The 18,201-nt window shown below is 41.8% G+C and overlaps 1 protein-coding gene across 2 annotated transcripts in view; it reads right to left on the reverse strand.

Moving 5' to 3' along the window:
- LOC136876932 (neurotrimin) overlaps positions 1-18,201 on the reverse strand; it is a 135,296-nt gene that overhangs the window by 74,483 nt on the left and 42,612 nt on the right. For both annotated transcript variants that reach the window (XM_067150694.2, XM_067150695.2), the window contains exon 3: positions 5,805-6,017. In XM_067150694.2, the coding sequence (XP_067006795.2) occupies positions 5,805-6,017 (213 nt within the window). The remainder of the gene's footprint in view (positions 1-5,804; positions 6,018-18,201) is intronic.

The raw sequence follows: 18,201 nt of genomic DNA on the forward strand, positions 1-18,201 counted from the left end.
TGTTTGATTTCCTGTTTCCCTGTAAGGCGGTACTGTTCATCTACGAGTTTTGGGCCTAAAATTTTTCTAATGATCTTGCGTTCCTTTTTCTGAATATTTTCTAGATCGGTTTTCCTGTTCAAAATTAGTGTCTCTGATCCATAGAGGCATTCTGGTTTTATAACTGTATTATAGTGTCTTAGTTTTGCATGCTTGGAGAGACACTTTTTGTTATAGATATTTTGGGTGAGTCTATACGCAGTTTCCATTTTTTGGCATCTAACTTCATTGGCTTTTGTTTCCATTCCATTTTCCTGAATTATTTCACCGAGATATTTGAATTGCTGGACCCGTTTTATTTGCCATATTTTGTCTCCATGAATTTAGGGGCTTCTTTGCTGCAGGTCATGTATTCAGTTTTTTCAAACGATATTTGGAGGCCGACTTTTTCCGCTGTTTCTTTCAGGAGTTCGATCTGGTTTATGGCTGTTGAAACGTCACGAGTTAAGATTGCCAGATCGTCCGCAAATGCCCGGCAGTCTACTGCTAATTTGCCCCTACCAAGAGTGATTGGTTGGTCAATCTTGAGGACAGACTTCTGTTTGCGCCATTCCTGTATTACCTTTTCAAGGACGCAGTTGAAGAGTAGTGGAGAGAGCCCATCTCCCTGTCTTACTCCTGTTTTGATCGGAAAAGGGTCTGAGATTTCCCCCATGAATTTAACCTTAGATTTTGTGTCTGTCAATGTCTCTTTTACAATTGCGAGTGTTTTCCGGTCTAGACCCTGTTCTTTTAATATCTGAAACAGTGATTGACGATCAACTGAATCATAGGCTTTTTTGAAATCAACAAAAGTACAAACTACATTTTTGCTACAAATTCTCTGATGCCTTAGGATTAACTTTAGGTTCAAAATTTGCTCTGGACATGAACGGCCTGGTCTGAAACCTGCTTGATATTCTCCAATTTTTTGTTCTAGTTGTTGTTGGGCTCTATCGAGAAGGCACTGAGATAAAATTTTGTAGGCAACAGATACCAATGAGATTCCTCTGTAGTTATTTACGTCTGTTCTGTCTCCTTTCTTATGTAAAGGATGAATTAGTGCACTTTTCCAATCTTCTGGAATTTGTTCTGTTTCCCAAATCTCTTGGATGATACCGGTGAATTCTTTTATAGTATTAGGGCCTGCTGATTTGAGAATTTCTGCTATGATCCCATCCTCACCTGCAGCTTTATTCATTTTAAGTCGCTTTATCTGTCTGGTAATTTCTTCTTCATCCGGTGGTACTGAATTTGGGTTTGTGAAGTCAAGTTCCTGAAGTGGAAATCTTTGTGTTGGCTCTGGGCAGTTAAGCAGTTCTTCAAAATACCTTGCAAGTTCGGTGCAGTTTTCTTGATTGTTCAATGCAAATTGCCCATTTACTTTCCTAAAGCAAAGGTTTTGTGGCTGATACCCTGTTAGCTTTGTTTTGAAGTTCTTGTAGAAATTTCGTGTGTGGTTTTTTTTGAAGTCCTTTTCAATTTCTAGTAGTTGATCTTTCTCGAATTTCCTTTTGGTCTGTCGGATTAATTTCGCTGCCTCTTTCCTGACTGCCAAAAACATATTGTGATTCTTATCGGTCTTTTTGCTGTTCCACTTATTGTATGCATTCTGCCGGGATTGAATGGCTTGTTCACAGTCTGCGTTCCACCAAGGGTGTTTTTTTCTTTTCTGCAGAGGAATCAGTGTTTGTGCTGTTTCAGTTAGTTTGGTCTTGAGTTGCTGCCAATTGTTGGACTGCTTTTTCTCTAATTCTTCAGTGAGAGATGGCTGGATCCGACTAGTATCAAATTTCGGAATTATTTGCTTCCTTCTTCTGAACCTTTGGGGTATCAACTGTAGTTTGACTCTTGTCAGATAGTGGTCTGAGTCTATGTTTGCACCCTTCCTTACTTGGACATTCATAATTTCTCTGTGGTTTGGGTACGAAATTGCCACGTGGTCAATTTGAAACTCGGCCAAGAGGGAGTTGGGTGATCTCCATGTCATTTGTTTAGAAGGTTTTTTCCTGAAGTGAGTCGACATGACTTTAAGGTTGAATGCCCGGCAGAATTCGACTAATCTCTGTCCATTTTGGTTCGTCCATTTATGTGCTGGGAATTTTCCAACTGTTTTCCTGTATTTCCTTTCCTTGCCTAGCTGAGCGTTGAAATCTCCTAACAGAATTTTATCGTGGTTTTGAGGAATTTTTGATGCTGTTTCTTCTAGTATTTCCCAGGATTTGTCTACCTTCTGGCGATCTGTTTTATTGTCTTCATTGACTGGCATATGTGCATTGATCAGTGTGTATGACTTGTTTGCACACTTTAGGGTGATTGTCATTAGCCTATTGTTAACACATTTCACACCTATTACTGAGTTAAGTATGCTCTTCTTGACTGCAAAAGCAACTTCTAAATGGGGTGTGTTTTTGAGAATCCGTTTGTCTGTTTTACTTTTGAAGAGTCTGTAGTTCCCGAAATCCATTGCGTGTTCGTCAGTCAGCCTCGTTTCTTGCAGTGCCAGTATTTCTATTTTTTGATCATTTAGGGTTTGCTCTAGTTCGTACAATTTCCCTGCCCGCAAGAGAGAATTTATGTTCAGTGTTCCGAAAAATGTTTTGCTGTTTGGGCGAAGTTGACCAGAGGTCTCCGACTCCCTCTGTTTGCGTGTCCAGCCAGACTCCCCAGAATCCGATAGTCTGGTTGTGCTGCTAATGTCAGCAGTGGATTGGTTACCACCTGGGGTACAAATTTGTTTTCTGCCACGCCTCATGGTACTTGATTATCCAAGTATTGGACCGTAGTCCAGTTTCATAGGACTGGAGTGGATAGTTCCAGAACATACATTTCCAGCCGCACCTCTGGTGAACAGACGCTGACCACTTTGCCGCTTGCTGCAAGTCAGACGCGAAGTGGATTTCAGTCAGTTCTTCCGCCCTCTCCGCCATCGGGATGAATCCTCTTATGCCGTTGAGGCCGTTGACCATTTTCCTTGTTCCCTCAGTTGATTCGCGGGTGCTTATTTGGCTACGCCTTATTCGCACCTGCCCTGCATATCTACAGGAACTTTCCCTATCAGCCATTGGGACGCGCCGTGTCGGGGTTGAGGGCCCCCATCCCAGTGTCTTACATAGAGTTATGCCTAACTCCTACTCAGTTCAGAGCTAGACCCCCACGCAAGCTGATCGGGCACGGTTGATTATTATTATTATTATTAATATTATTATTATTATCATCAGGGAGGACGGACGTAAAATATGAGGGATTCACTGGCTTACCCCGTTAAGTAAACTACCACGGTGGCCCCTTGTGATAGTACATATATCACACCCTCGCACTATATGTAAAAGTGAGAGATATTATTGTCAGTATTCGATTTATTATTATTATTATTATTGTTATTATTATTATTATTATTATTATTATTATCAGTATTTCTTTTGTATACTTTGTCATTTACATGTGTAAGCTGGGAGATATCCACATATGTAGGTATGAGTAATTTGTTTTGTACTGGGAAAAAATTGCTATATTGGACTCTGGTAATTTGTATGACTCATACGGACATCCCAGTCTGATGAGTTGAGCTTGTTGTTGTACTAGGAAAGTTCTATGACTCATGTAAAACACCAGAGAGGTTGTTTATGTCTTGGGACCAAGAAGTAGTTCAGGGCATGGTCTTGACAAGAGGATCTATCATGATTGGCTGGCAAGGACCAATCCAGACGTATCATGTAAGAGAAAGGGGAATGCCGAAGTCTTTATATACTTCGACATCACAGCGGAAGGGAACTACTAGAACGACAACTGACACACTGTACGGGAATGAAGTAGTGCTGATACACGGTACTGGAGTGACACGGCTACAATGAACTGGACTTCAAACGTTCGTGGAACGTAGTCTTGTTATGTTCGTGGAAAGTGGCTGATCGATAAATTGTGGAGTGTTTACGCATTAAGTATTGTAGCACTTGTGGCGGCTTGGCATTATATGTTGGTGAAAGCTATCTCAGAATTTCCATAATTTATGTTCAGGATCGACAAGCGTGTTACTCAAATGTATATATCTTTACAACAAGTGTTTAAGTCTGTGAACACAGTATTACGTGGTACAGTATCTTGTGTATTCGCAGATGATGTTATTCTGTACAGAGTAATAAATAAGTTACAAGATTGTGAGCAACTGCAAAATGACCTTAATAATGTTGTGAGATGGACAGTAGGCAATGGTATGATGATAAATGGGGATAAAAGTCAGGTTGTGAGTTTCACAAATAGGGAAAGTCCTCTCAGTTTTAATTACTGCGTTGATGGGGTGTAAGTTCCCTTTGGGGATCATGGTAATTACCTAGGTATAAATATAAGGAAAGATCTTAATTGGGGTAATCACATAAATATGATTGTAAATAAAGGGTACAGATCTCTGCACATGGTTAAGAGAGTATTTAGGGGTTGTAGTAAGGATGTAAAGGAGAGAGCATATTTGTCTCTGGTGAGACCTCAACTTGAGTATGGTTCCAGTGTATGGGACCCTTACCAGGATTACTTGATTCAGGAACTGGAAAAATCCAAAGAAAAGCAGCTCGATTTGTTCTGGGCGATTTCCGACAAAAGAGTAGCGTAACAAAAATGTTGCAAAGTTTGGGGTGGGAAGACTTGGTAGAAAGGAGACGAGCTGCTCGACTAAGTGATATGTTCCGAGCTGTCAGTGGAGAGATGGCGTGGGAGGACATCAGTAGACGAATAAGTTTGGATGGTGTCTTTAAAAGTAGGAAAGATCACAATATGAAGATAAAGTTGGAATTCAAGAGGACAAATTGGGGCAAATATTCGTTTATAGGAAGGGGAGTTAGCGATTGGAATAACTTACCAAGGGAGATGTTCAATAAATTTCCAATTTCTTTGCAATCATTTAAGAAAAGGCTAGGAAAACAACAGATAGGGAATCTGCCACCTGGGCGACTGCCCTAAATGCAGATCAGTAGTGATTGATTGATTGGTTGATTGATTGATTGATTGATTGATTGAATGATTGATTGATTGATTGATTGATTGATTGATTGATTGATTGTGTGATGCTATAACTGCCGATTATGAGAATCGACAAGTCGTATTGATACGGAGACAGTGAAGGGTATTTATCTACATATATGTACATTGTTCATCGGACTATCTACAAATGGTAGCTTAGTTCTTGCTTTCGTTTTCCCACTGTTTTCATTATTGTTGTTGTTGTAAATATGGAGTCTTCCAGCAATCTTTTTTGTGTGTATTATATGTATAATTGTGTGTGTTGATGAGGTGCTCATGCACGGATTTTGTTAAGAATATAGTTAGCTATTTTAAAATCAGTGGAGTTATTGATGAACCTAGGTGCAGTTCCTACCTATTTAGTCGTTTTCAGGAGCTTAGGAAAGGCCTGCAGCAGATGTCCCAGTACGCAGCATTATGTACACGCCCTGGGATATGAAGTTTATCATGCTCTATCAAAATTCGAGGGATCCATTCTGGTGAACTCTGGCGCCCATACTACGGACATTTCGGTTAATTATGTTTATTAATTTTATTAAGTTTCTGAGTAATTTTATTTATATATATTTATTCATGATTTTATTTATTAGTATTCATCGAATTATTACACCCTAACGTCTTTCAAAATGGTCATTTCACCAATAAGAAGAAAGTTGGTGATGTTATAAAGCAGCCTTGGACTAAAAAGGATTTTGCATTGAAAAGTTTACTTTCGTGCTGCATGCAAACTGTCTTTGAAAGCGAAAAACTATTTTGTGATCTGCACTACTTACATAACACCTCGATGGCGTGCATTTGTTGGATTGGGTTCCAAGGAGCAGGCCTCACCACCTGGCACATGTATTCTCCAGTATCCTCAGGTCGCAATTCTTCCACCTGCAGCGTGTTGTTGGGAAACATAGTGACTCTCGCTGGTGTTGTAATGTTGGGATCGCTTGAGTCTGCCAGCAATTTATCGTCCCGCCACCAGCGAACAATGTTGTTCCCTGTAAATGTACCAAACTCATTATATTCCTTGACGACAGTATATATATTAGGCCTACCAGCAAAATGTGATAATCAGACATTGCACAGAATGCCATACAATTGTAGAAAATGCCTGGCGACTTTTGACAAGTATGTTATTCTGTCGCTTGTCATGTATTTTATACTTTTCCTAGACATTATACAGAGTGGTCCAACAGTCCCTTAAAATTAATGTTAAAAAGCCATCTAACACTCATAGTCCTTTAGGTCGATATTGCTCCGCTCGCTACCTATATGCAATCAATGTAAAACGAACCAACATTGCACAGGAAAAGCGGCTGTATGCATTCTTCGCGCCAAGAAGAAAGGGCCATTTTACAAACATGACGTTTATTACGTGCTTTTATAATTCACGTACTGCGAAGTGGTGTGGTATTGAATAATAAATCAACCCATCAAACATGAATCAGAGATATGACATGGAAGTTCAATTTTGAAGGGGAAAGGGTAGGTATTCATTAGGAGGGCGTCTTCTGTGAGTAGGAAGCAAATACAGTAGAGACAATACGCGACAGTTACGGATTTAGCCTTGCTAAAATGGGAGACAATTCGACGGTGTGCGCTCCTAGTGACTTGGCCTGAAAAAATCGCGCTAAATTCAAATATCAATGGAAATGTATATACGGAAATGGATAAATAAATTACGTCTAGAAAGAAAGTGTTATTGAGATATTAACTTCGAAGTTGCTAAAGCAATTCTGGATAAATGAATGAAGAATTTTTTAAAAGGTTATTATTCAAAGACTGAAATTAGACATATAAACAAGATGTGAAATGGACTGCTGTGAAATGGCTTGATCTTTCATTTATGCATTACTTTTTTAGCTTTAGCATTCCTGCCTGAACTCTTACGGTTGGATTTGTCTTTTTTCTCATTTAAAAACATTGTATCATCACATTAAGACACTTGTCAATAAAAATATCGGCACATTCCTTACACATATGCTGCAATGAATTAACATTTAATAGCTGGACAATTTTCCTACTAACAGAAAGAAAATCTATAAAATCCCGGCTTTAATCTGAGAAGAGGGATAAAAGAAAGAAAAGCATGAAAATGTTGTCGATAGTGATGCTTTGAGGAATATTTACGTACAATTAGAGTAAAAATGTAACATACCCTTGGCTGTATAGTCGAGGATTTTTAAAGTCGCTGGCCTGGAAATGATCTGAACAGATCTTATAATTCTTATATAAGCGTAACGTCCTTCTTTCTTGTATACCTTATCCAAATCACTTATGTGACATTTCAAAACCCACAGATCACGCCTACAACAACACATCGGTATTGAAGGTTAACTGCTGCAGTATACAATAAAATATGCGTATTACATTTTAAGCCAGTTAAAATATGGGTCGAGCAAGTCAGAAGATTATGAAGTACTGTAAAGATCTCTATCACTGGAAGAATATATATGCAAACACAATATTACTTATATTTTCTTGTCACGAGGGAACCTGAAGAACGACCGCACATTCTTCTCTACTTCATAGTTACTACAGCCAAACACAGCACATACCTTTACCCTCATGTTGAGAGGAGATATCAAGGAATGACACACGCTACTATTTAATTATGTCAGTTCACTGAAAACGCATAAATAACACCAAAAACTTCATACAAAAATACACGTGCTCTTATGACGGAATCAGTAGTTTTCAGGTCTACTCGCTAGAGGGAGCTCCAATAGCTGTTCCTCGATATCTCGCTCAGTGTCGCGTATTGTCTCTACTATATTTGTAGGAAGTGTGTCGTTATTGCGGATGAATCGATAGTAGTCATATTAGAGAAGTGAAAATGGGTCCATAGTTGGAATGCTACCCTATGCCGATATTTTTGAAGGTATTTGTTACGGGGTATCTGTGGAACGCAAAGAGGTGAAAAAAGGTGCGGGCTTGAATGGGTTTGACTACAATATCAAGAATTGAATTAAAACTTTAAAAGGCTATATTTCTTTTAGAATATCAAACTTAACAAATTTCTTCACTGAGTGAACATGACAACATGACTGGTACAATTAGCAATCTTGAGACAAGACTTGGACAAATCTAAGTTCAGTGAATTTTACAGCTTTAGGGCTTCAAGCCCTTAGTTTACAAATTCTTAGATACCGGATCCAGTTTACAAAATTCACGAAATCTTGATGGTTAGACAGGGACGGAAATATCCTGATTTAAGAGCACTTGCTCCAGAAGTTACAATATTTAGCCTTCCAGAGGCACCCGTCACTATTACAAAACTTCGAAAAGAGCTTGCATGCTCTCGATTTCTTACAGCCCACTCAAGGCCACATTACATCAACATTTTACACTCTCTGGCCGCACAAGGCACGATTTACAAATGGAAATAGTTTTACACGGGGGTATCTAGTACCCAACCTACTGGGCCTTTGCGGAAAACGAACAGATTAAATTACTGGCCCGAAGCAAAAACCGAATGGAGGCGTACACTTGCGCTCCTAAATAATGAAATATTAAAACACTAACAGGTCTCTGGCCCGGATGAAACAGGGGCTAGTCCCAAGCTACTGAGGTGACTCGCATGGAAATAAGTTTAATACATTACAGTAAGAAAACAGTTACGAAATCGTAGTTACCTCAAACCAAGATGAAGGGGAGCTCGAGAGGGTAACTCACTCTCTATCCCCGATTTACAGTTAAAGACTTTATGAAGTTTTACATTAGCCGAAATAAAATTTACAGTTTAGAAAAGTTTTGTTACATAGTTAAAAATTCGGACCTCCCCCTCGGATAAGTCTGCGGAGGTAGCTACAGAAAAGAGAATTTAGGTGGCCATTACCTAGTTGATGTACTGCCTGCCGAAGAATGAGGCGTCCCGCCTCCTGCCTTAACACGCGCACTCAGAAAGACGACAATCAAGAGACAAGGAAACTTTAAAGGTCGCAACTTATATACCTTCAGGGAAGGTTCGAGAGTATTCTGGGCTAATCCGGACACAACCTCTCATTTTTATTGGCTGAACCCAAAAGTTACACTCAAAACCGAACAAGAAGCCTGTGATAGGTTAAAAATTAATTACAGAAAATTTTCATTGGCCAGATTCAAAACTGGCGGAATGAGACAGAAGTGCTGCAAACCTAGAATTACATAAACAAATAAAAGTTGAGAAAACCTATAAACACAAAATTTCTTTCAATAACAACTTCCTTTACCTTGCACCAGAGTGCATTATTATAGTTTTTTGGTCGTGACATCTGTGGAAAAACGTCCAAACTTCTTGATGTACAGAAAAAACAAAACCAATAGAAATCCAATCAGTTTAGGAAACTTCACAATAACACAGTTACTTAATGTTTCAGTAGTGACATCTTATGATTAAAGTCTCAACTTTATGTAGTAACAATTTCACATTTTGGTCGATAGAGGAGTTCATTAAGGCGCTTATTTTGAAAGTGCGGATTTGAGGTGTACCTCCCGGTACAGTATTAACAACAGTGTGTCCTTTGAAATGAAAATAGCCTACAATGTTTTATAAAGGATGTATGCTGCCTGAACTACGGATCTGTGAACTAACTATAATAGTTGCATTATTGTGCATTTCAAAGTCACTATACGGAGCTTGTTGATTCAATCGTCAAGAGTTAGAAAACACAATTTTTATTGTTATTACTAATCTACACGCGCGATGTATACCCGCAACGAGTACATTTATGTATTATTCATATATAGAGAAATATGAGAGAAGTCATCACAATCGCAACGCCTGTATGATACGCGCTTTCCTGAGACAATAAAACCGACAACAAATACGTTCCAGAGCCTTGAACGGTGCTTGTGTGCAACTATGACACTTGGGTGGAAACCTCCTATTAGAGAGACTCCTATAATGTCTGGTCAAAATGAAGAGGTTGTCTTAGCCGCTGTCTGGAATACCTCTCATGTTGGCAAACAGACACTTGCACAACATACTAACATCAGCTGGTCATTTGTTATGTGAATATTACATAACAATATATTTCACCCAAACCATCGGGAATTAAATATGAATTTTCTCGATCTAACTTGAACGCTTCGAGGGCATTTTAGTCAATGGACATTACATAACGTGGTCAATGACGCAAACGTTTTATCAACAGTAATTTTTTCCGGATGAATCACAATTTTAAAACAGCGCTACGTAACGTCTCATACAAACTGTCTTTTTTAGGGACAATAAAGATCTTTTCTTCGGAAATGATTATGAATGTGCGCGTATCATATCCACAGTAATAGACTAACAAAAGAAAAGTGACACACCGTGGGATTTGAACCTGTCTCTGCACGCCCTGGGTGCGCAATGTCACCCAAGGGCGCTTTTGTCGCCTTAGTAGGCCTGGTACTGGTAGTAAGTTCGCATTTTATACAGTATCTCTAAATCGTTCTAAAGTACGTTTCCTGTCCTAACGTGTTATTCACAGCTGTGATCGCTTCATGGATCAATCAATCAATCAATCAATCAATCAATCAATCAATCAATCAATCAATCAATCAATCAATCAATCAATCAATCAATCAATCAATCAATCAATCAATCAATCAATCAATCAATCAATCAATCAATCAATCAATCAATCAATCAATCAATCATCTGTATTTAGGGCTGTCGCCCATGTGGCAGATTCCCTATCAATTGTTTACCTAGCTTTTTCATGAATATTTTCTACGAACTTGGAAATTTATCGAATATTTCCTTGGATAATTTATTCCAATCCCTTACTCCTTGTCCTATAACTTAACATTTGCCCCAATCTGTTTCCTTGAACTCCCACCTTATCTTCATATTATGGTCTTTCCTACTTTTAAAAACTCCACTCACGCTTATACTTTTACTATGTCATTCCACACTAACTCTCCGCTTACAGCCCGAAACATACCACACAGTCGTGCATCTCGTCTCCTTACTCTCAAGTCCTCCCGGTCCGAAGTTTGCAACATTTTCGTAACACTACTCCTTTGTCGGAAATCACCCAGAACAAATCGTACTGCTTTCCTTTGAATTTTTCCCAGTTCTCGAATCAAGTCGTCCTGGTAAGGGTCCCATACACTGGAGACGTGCTCTAACTGCGGTTTTACGGAAAACAAATATGCTCTCTCCTTTACATCCTTATTACAACCCCTAAATACTCTCATAACCATGTGAAGAGATCTGGAACCTTTCTTAACAACCTCGTTAATATGATTACCCCAATGAAGATATTCCTTATATTACCACCTCGGTACTTACATTATTCCCCATGAACAGGGCACTATTACCCCATCAACACAATAATTAAAACTGAGAGGACTTTTCCTCTTCGTGAAACTTACAACTTAACTTTCATCAGATTTACGTTCATACCATTGTCTATTGTTCATCTCATAACATTGTTTAAGTCCCCCTGGCAGTCGCTCACAATCCTGCAACTCATTTACTACTCTATATAGTATAACATCATCCGCAAATAGCCTTATCTGTGATTCCAGATCTTTACTCATACCATTTATATATACACTGACTGACAGAGCAAATGCAACACCAAGAAGGAGTGGTTCGAAAGGGATGAAAGTTGGGGAAAAAACAGAGACGGCACGGATGAATAATTGATGTTTATTTCAAACCGATATGCAGGTTACACAATGCGCACGGCATCGACTCAGTAGGATGTAGGACCACCGCGAGCGGCGATGCACGCAGAAACACGTCGAGGTACAGAGTCAATAAGAGTGCGGATGGTGTCCTGAGGGATGGTTCTCCATTCTCTGTCAACCATTTGCCACAGTTGGTCGTCCGTACGAAGCTGGGGCAGAGTTTGCAAATGGCGTCCAATGAGATCCCACACGTGTTCGATTGGTGAGAGATCCGGAGAGTACGCTGGCCACGGAAGCATCTGTACACCTCGTAGAGCCTGTTGGGAGATGCGAGCAGTGTGTGGGCGGGCATTATCCTGCTGAAACAGAGCATTGGGCAGCCCCTGAAGGTACGGGAGTGCCACCGGCCGCAGCACATGCTGCACGTAGCGGTGGGCATTTAACGTGCCTTGAATACGCACTAGAGGTGACGTGGAATCATACGCAATAGCGCCCCAAACCATGATGCCGCGTTGTCTAGCGGTAGGGCGCTCCACAGTTACTGCCAGATTTGACCTTTCTCCACGCCGACGCCACACTCGTCTGCGGTGACTATCACTGACAGAACAGAAGCGTGACTCATCGGAGAACACGACGTTCCGCCATTCCCTCATTCAAGTCGCTCTAGCCCGGCACCATGCCAGGCGTGCACGTCTATGCTGTGGAGTCAATGGTAGTCTTCTGAGCGGCCGCCGGGAGTGCAGGCCTCCTTCAACCAATCGACGGGAAATTGTTCTGGTCGATATTGGAACAGCCAGGGTGTCTTGCACATGCTGAAGAATGGCGGTTGACGTGGCGTGCGGGGCTGCCACCGCTTGGCGGCGGATGCGCCGATCCTCGCGTGCTGACGTCACTCGGGCTGCGCCTGGACCCCTCGCACGTGCCACATGTCCCTGCGCCAACCATCTTCGCCACAGGCGCTGCACCGCGGACACATCCCTATGGGTATCGGCTGCGATTTGACGAAGCGACCAACCTGCCCTTCTCAGCCCGATCACCATACCCCTCGTAAAGTCGTCTGTCTGCTGGAAATGCCTCCGTTGACGGCGGCCTGGCATTCTTAGCTATACACGTGTCCTGTGGCACACGACAACACGTTCTACAATGACTGTCGGCTGAGAAATCACGGTACGAAGTGGGCCATTCGCCAACGCCGTGTCCCATTTATCGTTCGCTACGTGCGCAGCACAGCGGCGCATTTCACATCATGAGCATACCTCAGTGACGTCAGTCTACCCTGCAATTGGCATAAAGTTCTGACCACTCCTTCTTGGTGTTGCATTTGCTCTGTCAGTCAGTGTAGGAGGGCGAATCAAAAAGTAAGTTAACGTCCAAGTTATGGACATTTATGAAACCACCTACACATACGCAACACAGCTATGACAACATACAATGTAAGTTCACTTTTCCACATAGTCCCTAAGAGACTGTAAACATTTCTCGGAACAGTGAAGCAACTTTTCGATTCCAGATGCGTAGAAATCACCTCCAGTGCTATGTAACCACCTGGAGGTCCGGCCCCGCGGTGTAGGGGGTAACGCGTGCGCCTGTCACCCGGCGGCCCCGGGTTCTATTCCCGGCTGGGTCAGGGGGTTTTGATTGTAAATGATTAATATCCATGGCCTGGGGACTAGGTGTTTGAATCGTCTTTAACGTTCCTTTCTGCACATTAAACACTCTACCCTTCCTTCATTCCAATTAGACGCAGGTTCATATCACATGGTGCAAGTAGGGGCAAACGATCTCTATTGGTCGACGCTTCGAACAAATAGCATTTTAAGAAAACACCTGGAGACAGCTTCTTTCACCTACTCATCGTTTTGGAATCGTCGTCCTCCGAGATCTTTTTTCAGCTAACCGAACACGTGATAATCGCATGGCTCTAATTCTGGACTTTATGGAGGATATTGCCATACCTCCCACTTGAATCACTGCAGCAGTTCGGAAATTTGGAGGGCCGTGTGAGGTGTTGCGTTATCGTGCAACAACATCACACCGGCGCTGAATTTTCCCCGTCGCTTTTCTAAAATTGCCTTACGCAAGCGGTTCAACGTTTGACAATACGAAGCGGAGTTCATTGTCGTGCCTTTCGGCATAAATTCCACGTGCACCACACCCTCCATGTCAAAGAACACTGTCGCCATTACCTTTCCTTCTGAAGGTTGGACCTTGGCCTTCTTTCGTGGTATTGGTGTGGTGTGCACCCATTCCATCGGTGTTCTCTTTGTTTCGTGGGTGAAGTGGTGGACCCACGTTTCATCCCCTGTGATGATTCGCCGCAGGAACTCGTTGCCCTCCACACAATACCGTTGCAAAAATGCCAGAGGCAATTGAAACATTGTCCCTTGTGAACATCGGTGAGCAGACGTGGGACCCATCTTTGAGACAGCTTACGAAACTCAAGGTGCTGGTGAACAATGGAGAACACACTGCCATATGAAATGTTCAGCATGCTGACAATTTCCTGCAGGTTATGCGCCGATTCTCTCTAATGATCCCATCCATACGGTCAACATTTGCAACGGTACTGGACGTTGCGGGCCTGCCTTCGCGATATTCGTCCGTGAGATCCGTGCGCCCGGCGTCAAATTGCTTACAGCATTTTACAATACCTGGGAGAGAAATTGCACGCTCACCATATACAGCAGTGATTTCACGATGAATGTCCGTTCAATTGAGCTGTTTAGCCCATGGAAATCTGATCGTTGCACGCACCTCCAATTTGGACTGAACATCCAGTTGACGTGCCATTCAGCCTAGCCCATTCTGCACATACAACACGACGGGATACCACACTAACCTTCCTATCGGATATGCTCTACATTGGCCACGGTCACGACACACAGCGTGCTTTCGCGGCGAGCTAGTGTAACTTACTTTTTGATTCGCCCTCGTATAAGAAAACATAAAAGTACAACAATATGGCCCTGCAGGACCCCATCTTGATCATTACAGGATCAGATAACGCATCACCTACTCTACTTCTTTGAGTTGAATTTTCTAGAAATGTAACCCAATCAACCACTCTTTTGTCTAGTTCAGTAGCCCTCATTTTCGTCAGTAATCTCCCATGTTCTACCCAATCAAAAGCCTTGGGTAGGTCAATAGCGGTACAGTCCATTCGACCTCCTGAATCTGAACTATCTGCTATATCTTGCTGCAGTCCTACAAGTTGAGCTTCACTGGAATAACCTTCCTAAACCCGAGCTGTCTTCTATCAAACCAATTAGTAATTTCGCAAACGTGTTTAATATAAGGTATTCAGAAAAGATGGTTTCCCAGAACTTAGAAACAACACATTTCAAACTTACTGGCCTGTAATTATCCGCTTTATGTTTATCACCTTTTCCCTTGTACACAGGAGCTACTATTGCAACTCTCCGTTCATTTGGTATCGCTCCTTCCCGCATACAGCAATCAAATAAGTAATTCAGATATGACACTACATCGCAACCCATAGCCTTTAATACTCTAAATACCCAGAAATCTTATTAATCCAAGCTTTTTTAAATGGCTTTACTATCATTCATAAATTTCAGTGTTTCAACAGTATTAGTCGCCTTCTCTATTGGGACATTATATCCACCTTTACATATTGCTGACTGAATACTTCTGCCTTCTGTAAGTCCTCGCATATAGGTAATCTCACCTTGTTCATTACTGATCCATGGAATGTCCTTCCTGGAACCTGTCTCTGCCTTAATCTATACATATCATTCCATCCCCCTGTAAAATTCATATGGCTGCCAATTTTGCTATCATGTTAACCTTAACTGATTTTTTTCGCTAGAGAGCTCCTTTAGTCTCTCCTTACTCCGGCAATAATTCCTAACTCTATTTCTTTCTAATATGCTCTTCGTTCTTAATCTCTTTACTTCCCTGTTATAATATAATGGGTCCTTTCTATTTCTTACCACTTTTAAAGGTACGTATTTGTTTTCACACTCCTCAGCAATTATTGCTTTAAACCCATCCCGTAGGCTGTTTATATGTTTATTTACTATTTTCCCTGCCTGCTGTCATTTCTTGATGGATACAGTACTTTTGCATCCATCTCTTGGCACAGGCCAGAGTAAAGTGTAGCTTCCACCGAAGTCCCAGTCAACATCCATGGCTGTGACAATATGGAAGTTGCTGGGGTATGAGTAGTGCTGAGTAATGACATTCAGACCATGACTAGTGCATCTGAGTGTTATGAAAGGTGCTGCTCATAGGGTCAGTTATGCTGCAATAGTACTTTCTGACCGAGTGAGGAAAGCAATGGCAAACTACCTCACTCCTCATCTTGCCTAGTACGCCTCATTTTGGTGCTGCCATTGGTTTTTGGGGTTTCCTCATAACCGCATAACCTTTGGTGGTGCTATTTGAGGATCCAACCAGCCTCTGGGCTGATGACCCAACAGACAGACAGACAGACTATTTTCCATTGATCAGAATAGCCTTTTTAAAAATTACCCACTCCCTTCTTATCAGACATAATAGTCCTACTTTTACAACATTCCTTTCTAAAACATTTATAACTCTGACAAGGATAGCTTCATGACCACTTGTACCACCTATCGCTTCAGTTCCCCTATAGAGTTCATTTGGTTTTATCAGCCCCACGTGTAGAATATTTTTCCCTCTAGTTGGTTCCATCTTTCTGATTCAGCTGACTTTCTCATAATAACTTATTCACCATTTGTTGGTCATGCTTTCTGTCTTTCGCATTCCTTTCCCAGTTAACATTTGGCAAGTTCAGATCACCTGCTACAATTACGTTCATTTCTATGTCGTTCCCCACATAGCCGATTATCTTATCAAATAATTCTCCGTCAGCGTCAGCGCCAGTCTTTTCAGATCTGTACACCCCAAAAACATCAAGTTGCTTGTAGTCTTTAGAGATGATACTTGCTGTATACCTAGAATTGCATGTTCCTCATCCTTAACCCTCTCTAATTGGAATCACTAACTTTCATGTTTTCTGTGAATTTCCTTAGTGACTCTTTCATATTCCATTTGGAATCACTGCTATATTTTCTTTATTTTTCCTAAAATTATATGGATTTTTGCACAGAATCCTTCTTCATCACTATTTGAAGGGAATTTTGAAGAATTTTCTTTTTTACCTGTCAAATAAATTTGGTCTGGAGAGGGTTAACTTTCTCGTAGCTTACACATTCTTATTTCACCAGTATAAATACTCCCCCTCCTATCGTTGCCAACCTGTCTCTCCGATAAATACCCCATCCCGTTCGACGCTGGAGTCAGGCAAGGTTACCCTTTATCTTCAATGCTATTTAACAAAGTAATGGAGTACCTCCAGCGCTCAGCATCGTCCACCGAGGAATACTGCGTTAGAGGCCACACTGCCTTCATCCTGGCCTTCGCCGACGACATCGCTCTCCTCTGCACCAACTCTCCTCAAGTCAGACTCGTAGGCTGAATGGTCAACGTACTGGCCTTCGGTTCAGAGGGTTCCGGGTTCGATTCCCGGCCGGGTCGGGGATTTTAACCTTCATTGGTTAATTCCAATGGCAGTGTCTTAAAGGGCAGTGTCTTGGAGCATCAGACTTTGGGTCGGGGAATGAAACTAGACAGGAGGACCTATACCTCGCACAGGTGGCCTCACCTGCTATGCTGAATAGTGCCTTGTAAGGAGGGGGGGGGGGGTGTATGGGAAGGTTGAAAATGATAGACAAGGAAGAGGGAAGAAAGCAGCCGTGGCCTTAAGTTAGATACCATCCCGGCATTTGCCTGAAGGAGAAGTGGGAAACCACGGAAATCCACTTCGAGGATGGCTCAGGTGGAAATCGAACCCCCTCTACTCAGTTGACCTTCCGAGGCTGAGTGGACCCCGTTGAAGCCCTCGTACCATTTTTCAAATTTCTTGGTATAGCCGGAAATCAAATCCGGTTCTCGGAGGGGGTGCAGCTAATCACACTAACGACTACACCACAGAGGTGAAACATGTAGAGATACAAAGTCAAATATTAGTGACAAGAGACTGATATGCTGAGGATGAAGGAGAAGAAAATATAGATTGAGAGGACATTTTGAGTGTTGGTAATAATTAATTTCGTGTGGCTATTTCTAACCGAGTGAAGCCCTTGTAAGGCAGACCCTCCGTTGAGGGTGGGCGGCATCTGCCATCTGTAGGTAACTGCGTGTTATTGTGTTGGAGGATAGTGTTATGTGTGGTGTGTGAGTTTCAGGGATATTGGGGACAGAACAAACACCCAGCCCCCGAGCCATTAGAATTAACCAATGAAGGTTAAAATCCCCGACCCGGCCGGGAATCGAACCCGAAACCCTCTGAACCGAAGGCCAGTACGCTGACCATTCAGCCAACGAGTCGGACTTAAGGAGAGTTGGTGATTCGCTTTTTATAATATCTCTTAAGAGTAATTGGAGGGAAAAGAATGAAAGAGGTCCGGCACTTCTAAGAATGAAGAACGCGGCAAAAGAAAAGTAAAGGCTTTGAAGAGGGTGAAAATGAAAGACTCTTCAGGCCTTGCAAACCTGATACCTTCGGGGTCGGAAGAGAATAAGAGTTGA

The sequence above is a fragment of the Anabrus simplex genome, chromosome 7, assembly GCF_040414725.1.
Source record: "Anabrus simplex isolate iqAnaSimp1 chromosome 7, ASM4041472v1, whole genome shotgun sequence".
Classification (NCBI taxonomy): domain Eukaryota; kingdom Metazoa; phylum Arthropoda; class Insecta; order Orthoptera; family Tettigoniidae; genus Anabrus; species Anabrus simplex.